Source organism: Lygodium microphyllum, chromosome 18 (genome assembly GCF_053477565.2).
Source record: "Lygodium microphyllum isolate KBCC chromosome 18, Lygodium_microphyllum_v1.1.10, whole genome shotgun sequence".
Taxonomy (NCBI): Eukaryota; Viridiplantae; Streptophyta; class Polypodiopsida; order Schizaeales; family Lygodiaceae; genus Lygodium; species Lygodium microphyllum.
In genome coordinates, this window is record NC_141152.1 from 7,786,317 (window position 1) to 7,801,118 (window position 14,802).

The 14,802-nt window shown below is 43.2% G+C and overlaps 1 protein-coding gene across 1 annotated transcript; it reads right to left on the reverse strand.

The window, feature by feature from the left end:
* Positions 1–1,546: 1,546 nt before the first annotated feature.
* LOC148020553 (protein NUCLEAR FUSION DEFECTIVE 4-like) lies at positions 1,547–5,847 on the reverse strand. Its single transcript, XM_087698330.1, has 2 exons — positions 3,543–5,847; positions 1,547–2,508 (listed from the first exon to the last, which is right to left on the reverse strand). Exons 1-2 carry the CDS (start codon positions 5,180–5,182, stop codon positions 1,932–1,934), a joined length of 2,217 nt encoding a protein of 738 aa, XP_087554456.1. The 5' UTR covers positions 5,183–5,847; the 3' UTR covers positions 1,547–1,931.
* Between the last annotated feature and the right edge of the window lie 8,955 nt (positions 5,848–14,802).

Below are 14,802 nucleotides of genomic sequence, written 5' to 3' on the forward strand. Positions count from 1 at the left end.
TACGTAGCGCGTTTATACGCGCGTCTAAGTGTGCGTGTAACTCTGATCATAAGCGCGCTTGTAGACGCGATTTTGTAGACGTAGAAATAGACGCGTTAATAAACGCGCTCGACATTTTTTTTCACAATTCAAATATTGCGTCTACAAGTGCGTCTATGGAGCCTTTTTGTTGTAGTGTTTGGATATGTTAGTTGTTGCTTGCTTTTCCTAGTTTTATTTTGTGCTTCACTGCTAATTCGCGTCTACAAGCGCGTCTGATATACAGAGTAGACGCTCTCATAGACGTGCAAGTGTTGAAGATCCATAAAACCTCCTAGGTTTTTTTGAGTTTTGTGGACCTGGCACGTGTAAGAGCGCGTCTGATCCACAGAGTAGACGTGCCTGTAGACGCGCTCGCATTAAACAACCACATCTCCTTTGAGTTTTTTTTTTCATACACTATTTTCCGCATCTATATTTGCGTCTAATTTGTAGGTGAAATCGCATCTATATGCGCATGTATATGCGTGTGTAGTTTTCACTATAAGCGCGCTTCTAGACGCGAAATTGTAGACGCGCTAGTAGATGCGGTAATAAACGCGCTCGACATTTTTAAACACAATTCAAATATTGTGTCTACAAGCGCGTCTATGGAGCCTTTTTGTTGTAGTGTATTGTGAATTCTAAATATTCACAAGCTACCCAAGTTGGTGCCACTCATCTCGATGCATGATCTGAGTCCCTTTGATTTTGATATGGTGGAAAATAGAGACTATGATAGTTGGGGTCTCAATTTGGCCAACCACCATGCATAAGGAGAAATTGTTGTGGATTCTAAATATTCACAAGTTATCTAAGCTGCTACCACTCATCTCCATTGATGATCTTTGTGAGTTCCTTTGATTTTCATATGGTGGAAATGAGAGTTACTAGAGCCACTCCTCCCCTACATACTCACATGAATATGCAACCTTGCGATGATCTTTGGAAATTAGTTCTTGAAGCCAGTCATAATCCAATTCTATACCTATCCTCCTCAATTCCTACATGCATATGGATTCACTAGCAAAGTGAGGGAGGGAGCACTAGGATTTAATTGATTTTCTCTTACGTCCCCCACCCCTAACATTATATGTAATCATCATCAACAAATTCATATAAATCTTTAACAAGTTGTTTCAATGGGTTCCACTTGCTACATGCGACTTACCTTTTATGCAAGGAAGGTGGAGCTTTGCTTCCTCCTCCTTTTCTCTTTAGGTTGAATATCTAAACCCTAACGTTTTCATTGTCTTTCCCTCTAGCTCCTCCTAGGATGTTTTCCTCCAAAACTTGGGAAGGGCTTTCAAACAGGTTTTTGTTAGACCAACCCTTAAGAAATGTTATATGGTACTGATCACCTTTATGATATTAGCATTATCTATGGGTGTGTCGATATTGAATGGATGCTATTGCATGGCTCTTAGGAGCCATGTTGATAGCAATGTGCATGTGAATTTTAATGGCCTAAAATGAGGATGCTTTGTTGGCTCTCTTGAGACTTGATAGCTGGCTAGAGCGGCTACGAATACAGTTTTCATTGCATGTATATTCTTTAGTAAGGGGTCAAAGTTATATGTTTGTTTCCACCTCTTAGCATTTGAGGATAGAGGAGATACCTTATAGACGTTGATACCGAAACTAAATTTGTTTGCAATTTCTAGCTACAAAGTGTTGCATATAGGGATCGGAAAGGAACGGATGCCATGGTTGTTTGCGTCCTTTCCCACAGAAATGCGGGTCTTCTTGCAATTTCTGGACATTCATGTACATTTTGTCCGCAAAACTCATTTCATTGTTCATGTATGCGGTCCTGAAGACATGATTCCATTGTTGTTTGTGGTCCTCTACCTCAAGATTAGGTTTCCTCATCCTGGGCTGTTGGGAAGCTAGCATTAACATGAGAATTGGACTTATATGGACGAGTTAGGAGGAGCTGCATCTTGGGCATGAGCTGGATCAGGTTTACTCGGATCACGAAACTTGGCATAGATGTCTTGGCAGTAGAAGTGTCGAGTGCGGAAGGCAAGGATGGCGGAGACGAAGGTCCCGAGCAAGCTGACGGCGGTCATGATGAGAAAAGTGGTCTGGAAGCAGCGGGTCCCGACGCAGGAGAGGGCATTCGCTCCCCTCGACAGGCCCTCGTGAGATAAGTTTGCAGTCCCACTAGTGTGGTGAAGATTACTAAGGGTGTTGTAATGGGCCTGCTGCCTGAGGGCCTCCCGGTCGTAGAGGTAGCCGGCCACCCTGACGTTCAGGAGGTAGGAGCCCAGAGGGCTGGCGACGGCGCCTAGATTGTGTAATGTGGCGTAGTACTTGAGGCCGAAGAGCTCCGAGATCACCGCGAACAGCACCGGCCATTGCGCCCCGAAGCACAGCCCCACCACCACCGACGCCGCGTACAGCGAGCCCTTTATCGGATACGCGATCAGGAGGTGCCCCCCGCATGCCATGCCCATCACTATGCTCAGCACCATCGTCCTCGGGAACCTGCAGCAGCCAGCCAGGTCCACATAATTATAATCAAATTCCATTTGGCTGCCTAATTATAATCAGCCATACAAGCTAATAGTATAAACGGTCAGCTTCTAATTAGGGGGGAAAGAAATAAAGCAAAGCTAATGAAATTCCATTTGGTTGCCTAGTTATGATCATATTAGCTAATAGTATAGACGGTCAGCTCCTTAGCTGGGGGAAAGAAATAAAACAAAGCTTATGAATAGAGTTAGTAGCTTTTTTTAAAAGGCGAATAGATATGCCGTGGGTAGATGGTCGTAGGGTCTGAACTCACGTACCCATACACGCAACCCACACACCTTATCACTACGCCATCACCCCGTTGACGAGTTAGTAGCTTTTAGAGAAAAGCAGAACTTGCATGATTCTTGTAGCTGTCTTACTTTTTATGCAAGTTCACACTCTTGCTAAAAGTATTTATACCTACTGACCATCAGATAACAAAGAATGAAGTATGTATTGCTACAAAAGTAGTATGAGATAACTAACTATTATCCTGCTTTTCATGCCACTTCAGAATATCGGATTGAAAGCAGAACTTGCATGATTCTTGTAGCAGTCTTACTTTTCATGCAAGTTCACACTCTTGCTAAAAGTATTTATATCTACTGACCACCAGATAACAAAGAATGAAGTATGTATTGCTACAAAAGTAGTATGAGATAACTAACTATTATCCTGCTTTTCATGCCACTTCAGAATATCGGATTAACAAATTTGCTGGTTATTAAATATGTCATAAATATGTAGAAGGAACTTATATAAGTATTAATTACCCATTATTATAACCCTACATGCTTTACATCGTATCAGTGTATCAATAAGGGCGTGCAGTGCATAAAGAATCTCCCGACTATGTTTATTTTTATTAAAAGACAACGATCGAATCTGAGAAAAAATATGCCCACAGTTATATGTAAGTATTTAACGTAATAGAAGCATATCAAGTAGTACGAGTGGTATATGCGTATATAACAGAACACTAATTGCTAGAATTTAGCTCTCACCTGTATTTCTGGAGCAGCACCTCAGACAAGAAGCCAGCAGCCACTCGGCCCAGGAAGTTCCAGATGCTGATGAGGGACACGCACGTGCTGATGCTGACGTTGGAGTAACCAAGGGCTGTGCCGATCTGGCCCATGTTGTCGATGGCCGTGAGCGTGGCCCCCACACCGCACGTGGTGGCCAGGAACAGGATCCACATGTCCAGGCTCAGCAGTGCCTGCAGGATGGTGAAGTCGTCCCCTCTCTCCGGCCATCGCTGGAAGTACAGCCTCACCTTGCCCATCATCCCACGATAATAGGTCCTGTTTATACTACGTCTGGCAGCTGCGGTCTCATCCTTTGTAATCACATACTCAGCTTCAGATGCGGCAGGTTTAGTGACTGACGTCTTCTCCTTCACGCCCGCAGCATTATTAAAAAGTACAGCCTGTGGCGGTTGATCACTGACAAGGTGCTGCCTTCTTGTCGTGTCCACAGCATATACTCCAGCTGAATCCTGCAGCTCCTTGTCTAAATTACCTTTTGGCTGACATCCTGAATCAGCTCTCTGCATGGCTGCAGAGCCTGATCTATATTCCTTGACACTTGATCGATCGACACTTTGTACTGAGAAGTTGGCAGGCGCTGATTTAGCTGGTGCAAGCTTATACTGATCACCGATATTCGATTCTGATATAAAGCCTGCATGACCGGCCGATAACAATTTAGCTGGCGGCTTGTTGGCAACTGTAGATCCGATATCTGTCATTTCGTAGTGCACTAATTTGCCAGACTTCTGCTCCAGCTGATTCTCCGGGGCTAATTTGAGCACGTCTACCTCTGCCCTTGCAGCAATCCCAATGCTAGATGCTACCAATAGCAAAGTGAGAGCTCCCAGGGCTTTGTAGGAAAAAGGGGACAACTGCACACGGTTCTCCACGATGATGATAAGCATCAGAAAGGCTGCCAGCAGCAAAGACAGGTAGAGAAAGGAGTAGAAGTGCTTGCCATCATCCCGCTTACTGTTATCTGTGGCTGGCGGCTTCATGGGCCTGACAAAGAACATGAAGAGAAGAGAGACAAGGGAGGGCAAGCAGGCCACGAGGAGGATGACACCCTCGGTGTCTTGCCCATAGAGGGCATGGTAGACTTGTGTGAAGATAGCCCCACTCAAGCCAACAAAGCCCTTGAGGAGGCCCAACACCACGCCTCTGCTGTGGGGGAAGTTTTTCACGCAGGTGACGACAACTCCGGTGTTGGCAAAGGTCTGGGAGTTGGCCCCCACGCACATGTAGAGGTACATGTGCCAGAGGGGCGGCCGCCCGATCTTGTGCACGACCGCCATCCAGACCATTAGGTATCCGAAGAGGTTCATCCCCGCGCCCACCGCGAGGACCGCCCACGCCGGCGCGACCTCGTTTAGGAGGCCCGACACGATTCCCGTGTTGGCGCCCAGGTCCTTGAAGAAGCTGAGAGTGTCGATGGTCTCCTGGTCATACTGCAGGGCCTGCTTGATAGCACCCGAGTAGATGCCGAAGATGTAGGTGCCACCTGCAAAGGACAGGATGTAGAAGGAGACCACCACCACCATCCACCTTCCTTTGAGCAAGTGCAACATGAACTGACCAAGGCTTTTCGTGTTCTGCCGTGCACCACCCCCCATTTTCCGATTATCTTAATGGTGAGGGGATCACCACTTATGGGGCAGCTAGTTCAATCAATGGATTTACACTGATTAGCACGTAGTCTGATTAAACAGGGCTTGACAATCAGCTGAATATTCGATCAAGCTCAATCAATTGATTTAAACTGATTAGCAGTTCAAATCAACTACAGCTGCATGGAAACTGATCAATTATAGGAGCAGCTCGTGATAAACATAAACGGATCAGCAGTAACTGGATGGATCAATTAGCTCGGTTATGTATACCTAGGAATCAGGATCAGCAGCAGCTGATAAACCGCTAATTGAAGCAGCTAATTAATGGTCGCGTACATTACGGAAGCTCAATTCATGAAAAAGGACCTGAGTTCTGCAAACTTGCAAAGCTCAAACTGCAGCAGCTGATGCGATCGATACTAAATAGAGATGCCTAACTGTGTGTGTGTGTGCGCGCGATAAGCGAGAGTAAATCGGAGTATAACCCCCAGCAGCTTCCAGTGGATGGAGACTAGTAATATAGGGCCAGTTATATTTGTAGACACGGGAGGAATCTAGTGAGTACAGATAACAAAGATCATACCTGATACACGCGTGAGGCAAGCACGGCTCTGGGACCAGAATCAGCACTGCTCTGATTCTCTTTCTCTCTCTCTCCAGAAAAAACGGCTCCTGCAACATAAAGGAGGAAAGTCGCCGACCTTGGTCCACGTCACTCTTCCAAACAACTTTTTGCCTCCCTATCAAACCGCACACACAACAGTATTACCACAGGGTTTGACACCTGCTGCTAATGATTAGACCTTAATAAGCGGAGCCCTAATGCCCAAGCTCTCAGAGAGTTTACCACATGCACGTTCTCTCTTATCTTGTCCCTACATTAATTGGCTGGATTTTACCACATGTTCTGATCTCTCTGTCTACTATATATAAACTGGCTGATGCGTTGGTGCTGATCGCTTCTTCCTGATATGAAAGCTCATATCTCAACCTTTAGAGTGTTCTCTTAGCTGCTGCACTTTATTCCCCATGTAACTTTATGTCATTTCTCACTTTGAAGGACGGAGGTCCTGGCTATCCACCGTGTTGCCACGTTGTTCTTGGGTGTCGTAATTCTGGCCAATGATGAATCAATCTATTTCATCTCACTTACAAAGACATTGAATCAAACTACTCGACTTTAAGCGACCATGCCGTCCCAGCTAGCTAATTCTGGTGGTGCATGTGTGGTCGATTATTCGATACACTACAACAAGAATTCCGCGCCTCCACTTTAGATTTGGCAAGGCAATCATTAGTTTGAGAATATTTGGATGCTTGCTTAGCTAGTATTTCACGCAAGTCCCAACACAAAAGACAAGCTCCCTAGCATGTTTTAAGGCTTAAGCTGATCATTTTCACTAGTTTCATGTACTTGTTTTCACTACCTCCAACAAGGTGTAGCTTTCTATGCTTCTATCATGCTTTTGGCAAAAGCTACTATCATCTTTTTCCACCTCTAGGAATCATACACTTGTTATAACCTCTTTATGGGCAAGTCACGTACATGGCACTTGCACATGGGTTGCTACAAACCACAGTGCTAAAGTGCTCGGCATGACTTGACACAATAGTGGTGAAGGTTGTGGGGTTCATAATGCTTGCTTACCTCTACTAATTGGGTAATTCTACCCTTGTACTTGTTTTGAGAATGCTAGAACTTAAAGAGAGAACCTATAGTGTTGTTTTTAAAAGAAGCAATTGATTACCAAAGAGGTGTAAGGAAACAAGAAAATTAGAGATCCCATCATCACAACTTTTACTTGAAATAAAGTGACATATTGACTTAATAGTTAGGTCAAAGACATGGGTACAAATATGAATTCAACCAAATGATGAACACTCTAACCTTTTATTAACACCAAAAAAGGGTATTCATATCCTTCCATGGCTCTATCTGCACGAAGTCTTGTCATTTTTCATTGATGGTTATTAAATGAAGGGCATTTGAGAAGTTATACATTGATGGAGGTCAATTACAAGGCATCCATTCTTCCTTAAAATTAATTATCATACTTATTTAGTGAGTATCATTGATATTTGACTATAGTTTACTTTGTCAAGTTAATCACAAATGGATTATAACAAAAGAGATTGACACTTGTGACATACCACAAAAAATGTTGGACACTACAAGAAGGAAACCCATTTGTATTAATGGTCATGACACTATGCTTTTTGTGGTATTGCTATTGATGTCGCAAAAGTGATGCGATACTGGGGTTAAAAATGCAAAATCACACACACACACACGCACGCGCGCGCGCGCACACACACACACACACATAGAGAGAGAGAGAGAGAGAGAGAGAGAGAGAGAGAGAGAGAGAGAGAGAGAGAGAGAGAGAGAGAGAGAGAGAGAGAGAGAGAGAGAGAGAGAGAGATTATGTGTAAGTGTGAGATAAATTATTACTTTTATTATAAGAAGAAAGTGTATTAAATTATATCAAGGTAATTTATAAATGGAGAGAGAGAGAGAGAGAGAGTGTGTGTATAATAGAGATAAAGTGAGCAAAAGAAAGGGAGAAAAGTAAGAGGGAGAGAAAGTGAGAGAGTAAGAGTAAGACATAGAGAGAATAAGAGAAAAAAAGAGAGTAAGAGACAAAGAGAGATTTGGAGAGAGAGAGAGAGATATTTGCTTTCGTACTCTCTCTCTCTCTCTCTCTCTCTCTCTCTTTCTTACCTATCCCTCTCTCTCTCTCATCCCTCTCTCACCTCTCTATTGGCGGTTAAAGGTCACCTATGCCTAGTTGGCTATATTCATCTTATACTTACTGTTAGCACACATTTACATTGTAGTGGTGACTACCTACCATTACTATTGCTTTATTATTTATTCTTATTATGACAATAAAATAAGGAAAGGTAGGTCACCCTTTCTTGCTCCAACCTTCATAGCTCTTACTTCTTGCTTTCACTTCTACTCTCATCCTTGTTTAGCCCTCTCACTTTTTAACCACTATATTAGAGTGGGTATTCGAGGAGCTTCATCGACCTTCACTTCAACCTAATAAGAGAGCTTCATTCATAGTTTTCATGGGAGCCAAATTGAGGTAGCATTAGTCCTATCCATCCTTGAATTACTTCTAGATATTTCAACCTTGATCTAGGCCTTCCCCTAGATTAATCAAGCTTTCTCAAGTGCTCAATAAGAATTAGAATAGCAAGCTAAGACCCCAACTTATAGATTGAATTTTTAATGCCAAGAAGAGCTTCGAGATGAAGGATATGGGACAGCAAGCCTCACATATTCTTGGGATGCACATCACACACAATCACTCTAAGGGGCTCCTCTACTTGTCACAAAAGAAGTATAACACCTAGAAGGTCCTTGAGCAGTTTCATCTAGAGGATGTTAATTCTATTGTCTTTCCTTCTTTACCTCCTCACCTAAAGGTTAGTCAGGTTGATTCTCCACAGTATGATGAGAAAAAGGCTAAGATGGCCAAGATCCCATATGCATCCACAATAGGCAGTTTGATGTATCCCATGTTAACCACTCGTCTTGACATAGTATTTATAGTGGGAGTTGTGGCATGCTATATGGCTATACGTGGCCGATGGCATTAGAATGCCATCAAGGGTATCATGAGGTACCAGAAGCCCACAACAACTATGTGTATTTGTTATAGTGGCTAGGATACACGAGTCATGGGGATACACTGACTATGCAGGACATGTAGACAATAGAAAGTCTACCTCTAGCTATTCTTCACCCTTGCTAGAGATGTTGTTTCTTGGATGTCTATGGTGCAAAAATGGACGGCCCTATCTATCGAGGAAGAGCATGTTACAACTAATGAGGCTTGCAAGGAGGCTCTTTTTTTAGGTCATCTGGTACGGCAGACCTTAACATTACTTATGTGGTCCCTACACTAGATTTAGATTCTATGAGTGCTATTGAGTTGGTCAAGAATTTCATCTTCTATACGAAGATGAAGCAATTGAGGTGCATTACCACTCTATGCAAGAGTCATTGTTTTGAAAACAAGTCCCTTGAGCTTGTCAAGATCCCAACTGACCAATCCTATCGATCTGCTCACTAAAAGTCTCTTAGTGAAGCATTTTGCCTTCCTTAGAAAGTTGATGGGGATTGGATGTGGGAGCTTTTGCTCGACTGCCAAGATCCACAGACTGCTTATTGCTCAAGCATTTTGAGTCAAATTCTAATACCTACCTCTCACATAGCCATGTGCACCCTCTACCCTACAAGTGTAATGAGCTTACTTCCATGCCGATTGAGTATCCTTCTCTCTCGAACCTTCTAGTAGCTCCATGATCCAAAGTGTGAGCTCAAGCAACCTCAATTCTCCACCTTCAAGCTCCATGCTCCATAGCTACGCAAGACAAGAGAGAAGAAGAAGAATAAGAAGAAGAAGAAGAAGAAGATAGGAGAAGATGGAGAGCTTGTCGTTTCATGCATCTTTCTAAAAGGGATGCAAGAGATGCGAGAGAGAAGAGCACACACAATGTAGGTGCTCTCAACAATGTTATGACATCCTTATTGCACTTTCATATATATATGAATAAAGAATATGGGTGGTCACTGTACACGGGAAGGACCAAGGGCCTTTTACCCCAACAATCTCCCACTAGAAGGCCAATGGGCTAGGGAGTGAAAAAACAAAACAAAAGAAAAGAGACAAGGTGAGGAATCATGACATCTCACCCAACGCCCAATCGGAAAGTGAGCTGTGCAATAAGTGTCAGGAATCTCCGAGTCCAAGACATCCAGGAGGCAAGTGATCCCGCAGCTCCATACAACGGAGAAATCCAATACAACTCATGAGTGCAAGGCTGTACATCATCATTATCAGAGTAGCACATAGCATCAGCGTGGTGCATACAAGACAATAGAGAGCATCCAAACTCTCCAGAGTCAATCATTGAAAGAGGGGTAGCATCTCGGACACAAGTCAGATGCGGTCTCAAGACAGTATGTGGCCTTAGCGAAGCGGAAGATTGACATACGGTTGTAGAATCAGCCATAAAGCGCACTAAACACGCATCAAGAGGCCTGAGAGGTGTCTGCATCTCATAAAAGACAGCATGACGGTTGCTAGAACCTGTTGGGTATCCAAATCCCAAAACCTCTAAGACATAAAGTCACCATCTCCATAACCAAGGAGAAGACATCTGTGTGACATAGACTCATGTGGCATATTGATAGTGGCCTGGCAGCCAAATATCCTCAAGTAATCATAGGAGGGCTACATGCCACTCCATGCCTCATGGGGTGTAATATGATCCAAGGTCAAGCACGGCATCCTGTTAACCAAATAGACTATCGTCATAAGTGCCTCAACCCAAAAGCCATAAGACAACCTAGCAGTGGTAAGCATAGAAGTAACCTTTGCATGTAAAGTCAGGCACATGCCATGAGCAATCCCATAATATCATGGGAATAAGAAATCAATGCCATATTGCTGACAAGAGATCCGCAAGCTGGGAGAGATAGCATGACTCTCATAATCCATCTACAAGCATCTAGGCCTGCTACCAGCAGAATCCATAAACCTATTAAGCATAGTAACATCATCCTCAATCCATACCAAAGGGTAAGCCTAAACACGGTGGGTAGTATGATCCATGAAGGTCACAAAATACAACGCTCCACCAAGTGACTGGAAAGGCATAGATCCATATACTACAACATGGACTAGATCTGGAGGAGCATGCCTCACACGATCACCATAAGCCAAAGAGGCTCTGCACGGACCATGAGTACAATCAGGACAAGTAGCCTGGGGAAGAGCAGGCAATAAACCCATATCACATAAAGCATCCATCTCAGTGTGGCGTACATGGCCTAGGCGACAATGCCATAACAATGCATGTGGTATCTGCGTAACTGCAACCATAGAATCTCCCATATGAGAGACATGCACTACATAATCACTGCCTTATCTAGCACCTCTGGCCAATACCAAGCAACCATGATAGATTTTCCATGAAGTATCCCCAAGAGAGACATAATATCTTGCACCATGCAACTGACTGAGGCTCTTACTGAGCGTAGGTATGTGCACGACATCATGGAGCATAACAGAAGACCCATTTGGCAAAGCCAAGTCTATATTCCCTGTATCAATAACATGACAATCTTGCACAAGGGCCGAAGAAATATATCCGTCAACCTCCCTATAAGAAGGGAACCAAGCTCTATGCGGAGTAACATGAAAAGATGCCATGCTGTCTAAAAGCCAATCAAGGGTATAGGCCGTATCACTGAGCAAGTAATCTGCAAGGTAACACGATGCCAGGAGTCTAGACTCAGCTGCAATGGGTAACTACATGCACCATACCACTACCAACAGTGGTCTCACCTATTGTATCATTGACTCTGCTCTCATGTCTAGTGCGGCGCAATCTTTTCTGCTCTCTAATTCACTTAAAGCATTTATGCTTCACATGCCTTGTCTTTCCACAATGAAAGCAAACAAAACCTGTAAAATCTATAGAAGAGGACAACTACTCTGTAATAGCATGAGTAGGGTTGTCCAACACATCCAAGGAGCTCAAAGAAATAGGGGAACTCTCATCAGAGAGAATAGGCTCATCAAGAGGACTGTTTGCATGACTAGAAGAGTTGGAAGTCATCATAGCATATTGCAAAGGGGACTCATCCAAACCAGAAAGGGAGAACACAGAGGCATCAACCACGGATGCAAAAGCTCCCACACGGACAAGCCTAGCAGACAAAAGCATGACATATCCAACAAGTGTAGCTCGTAGCCATAAAGCATAAGTATGCCTCGGAGCCATAAATGCATAAGCATCCCCGAAACATAGGAGTATATATAACTTTGCAATGCCTCATACCATGTACTGACATACATGTCTAGCCAAGAATGGCAAGTGGCAAATAAACCTGCAAAAATCAAGCTCCAAAAAAAGCCCAAATATCTGTGTAGAAGCATCTAGGTAGCTCTGTAAAATACATAGCAGCAGACCATGTGCATACACGAGTGGCCATAAAGATCAACTGCTCCCTGACATACATGGGCAATAGTAGCCCAAATAGCATAGATGCCATACAACAGAGAAGCAGGATGGCCATAACTGTAAATCCCAAGCACTATCCAAGTCCAGTGATTAGTAAGTATCCCGCATCAAATGCAAACGAGAAATCACAGCTCAATAGGTAATTGCCAAAACAAGGGAGCAATTCACTACTCAATACCTGTAAGTGCATCCAAGTAATAGCCAAGATCCATAATCAGAGCATCAAATCCCATATAACATCCAAGGTCGTAATAGAAAAAGCCAAGTCAATGTCCAATTGCTCAAGGGAATACTCAAATGAATGTCGAGACGAGCTCAAATAGCTGCCATCCACAGCCAAAGCATAAAGCATTCACCAAGACATCATAACCCGTACTGGGTAGCCTAGGCATAAACCATGTTATAGATGAAATGCCAGCTGCAAAGAAGTGACAGTCAAACCCAAATCGAGCTCTAATCTCACCTCAAAATCATTCCGGAGCATAAACAAGATGTGGAATAGTCCAAATACATCATGACATCATACCGAGTAGCCGGGAGCACCCCGTGACCAATAGGCATAACCCAACTGTAGCATAAATAGCTTCAGCCTTGAAGTTTTCAGCAGTAAATAATAGTCCAAATCTAAGCAAAATAATGCTTAAACCAAGCTCAAATCAAGTGCCAACTCATAGGCATACATTTCCTGACATGTAGGCACCAACCGGGGCATAATTGGGCATCAAATGACCATGTAGCATGAGTATAAAATGTAATGACAGGGGGCTGTCCTATTTTGGCCTGGATGTGGACTGTGTAAAATAGTCAATGGATGAGCAAGATCAGCTCCAAAACCATCTCACATGATAGGCATACATTCCCACATCATTCGAGCATTCGGGACCCAACTGGGCGACCAATGTTAGTGCCAATTTGGCCCAAACATAAAATGCTAATGTAGCATTGCTATAAACTATCTATGAATAGTCCTGGATTGAATCAAATCAGCCCACAAATCAATGCCAATTCAAATGTCAAGTGTCGGGGTCAAATACCAAGTGATGGGGGGTCTAATGGACCAAGATCAAGTGCCAATGAGTAGCCAAGTGGGTGGGGGAGTTGGAGAATGATCATGTGCTATCAAGGGTCAGCCAAAAAATGGCGCAAATTGTCATGAAGGGGGCTGATCACGTTTTTGATGAAGGGGGGGCCCAAGGGAGCCGCAAGAGGGCTCAATAGGTGCCAATGAAGGCCCAGACAAAGCCTCAACAAGCCAAGTAAGGCGAGAAGCTTCAAGCTTCAAGGGGGAAGCTCATCAATGGCTGCCCCAACCTGTAAACCCCGCCGTACCTTTGTGGATTGAAATGAATGAGAGAGAACAAGATCTCATACCTTGTGTAGATGTCGGGAAAAGCTCGCGAAGGAGTGGCTTTGATACCAGTTGAAAGGGATGCAGGAGACGCGGGAGAGAAGAGCACACACATGGTAGGTGTTGTCAACAATGCTATGACAACCTTATTGCACTTTCATGTATATATATGAATAAAGAATATGGGCAGTCACTGTACACGGGTAGGCCCAAGGGCCTTTTACCCCAACACTTTCTACATGTTTGTGTGGAGTGTGTGTTCTATGAACATTTGAATGGCACCTCAACCCATCCAATATGTTCTTTTGGTATGTCAAGAGTATTCTCCATTGTTGAAATCAATCCTTATTATTAAGGCTGGCCTTTCAAATTTTGTGGCTCTTTCATTGCCACTAATTCCAAATGATCCTGCTTTGTGTGATGAGTTATTATTCTTTTATAGCAAGCATGCTAGTTTTGTTTGAGAGACCACTATTACAATGACACCTAGAGGCTTGGGGAAGGCTTTGTCTCTTCCTTACTGAGGAGAGGTTTTTTCAATAGCCCATCAGCTCTTAGCTAATTAGAACATTATTAAGGTGTTGCAAAAACAAGCCATACCATTCTGGATCCTAAGAAAGTTCTCACCACCTCGGGTATCTCAATTGCAATGATCTCAGACACTTATTGTACTTAAAGGTCCATGAGCAGCCTACATCTTGAATATAATGTCTAGAACCCATTTGTAAGAGCTATAATGCCAAGCCAACGAGTCCTTCAACTTCAACTTGATAGAGTACTTGATGAAAAAGAAAGAGTCATTAAAAGTAGAACTCTTAGAGAGTACCTTATCTAGTGGAATGACTATCTTGAAGAGCATGCCACTTGGATTAACAAGGCTACTTCATGTAAATAATACCCTCAATTTCTCTCTAAAAGAGGTCTTCTACAATTACTAAGAGTCCTATCCTATGGATCCAAGATGTCAAGACCTTCCAACATAGATAAAGTGAATGTGAAATATTTGCTAGAGCTGAAGTATCTATGCAACAATAGATTAATCTTCTTCAACATAATTTGGCAAAAGTCACAAAGTTCTTCAAGAGTGGAAAAAAGGAGGAAATGTTTTTAAATCTTGACTGAGTCACTGCTTCCATGAAGAAACTTTTTCAAAAAAAGACAAAATCAAGTATACGACCAAGACAAAGTATTGTTTTGGTGGAATGTCCTTTGTCATAGAACCAGTCACATG

Excerpts from the sequence above, each read along its gene's own strand:
- LOC148020553 (XM_087698330.1), bottom strand. The coding sequence starts at position 5,182 with ATGGGGGGTGGTGCACGGCAGAACACGAAAAGCCTTGGTCAGTTCATG. Across the intron at positions 2,509-3,542 it reads GTGCTGCTCCAGAAATACAG|GTTCCCGAGGACGATGGTGC; the intron begins GTGAGAGCTAAA and ends TGGCTGCTGCAG.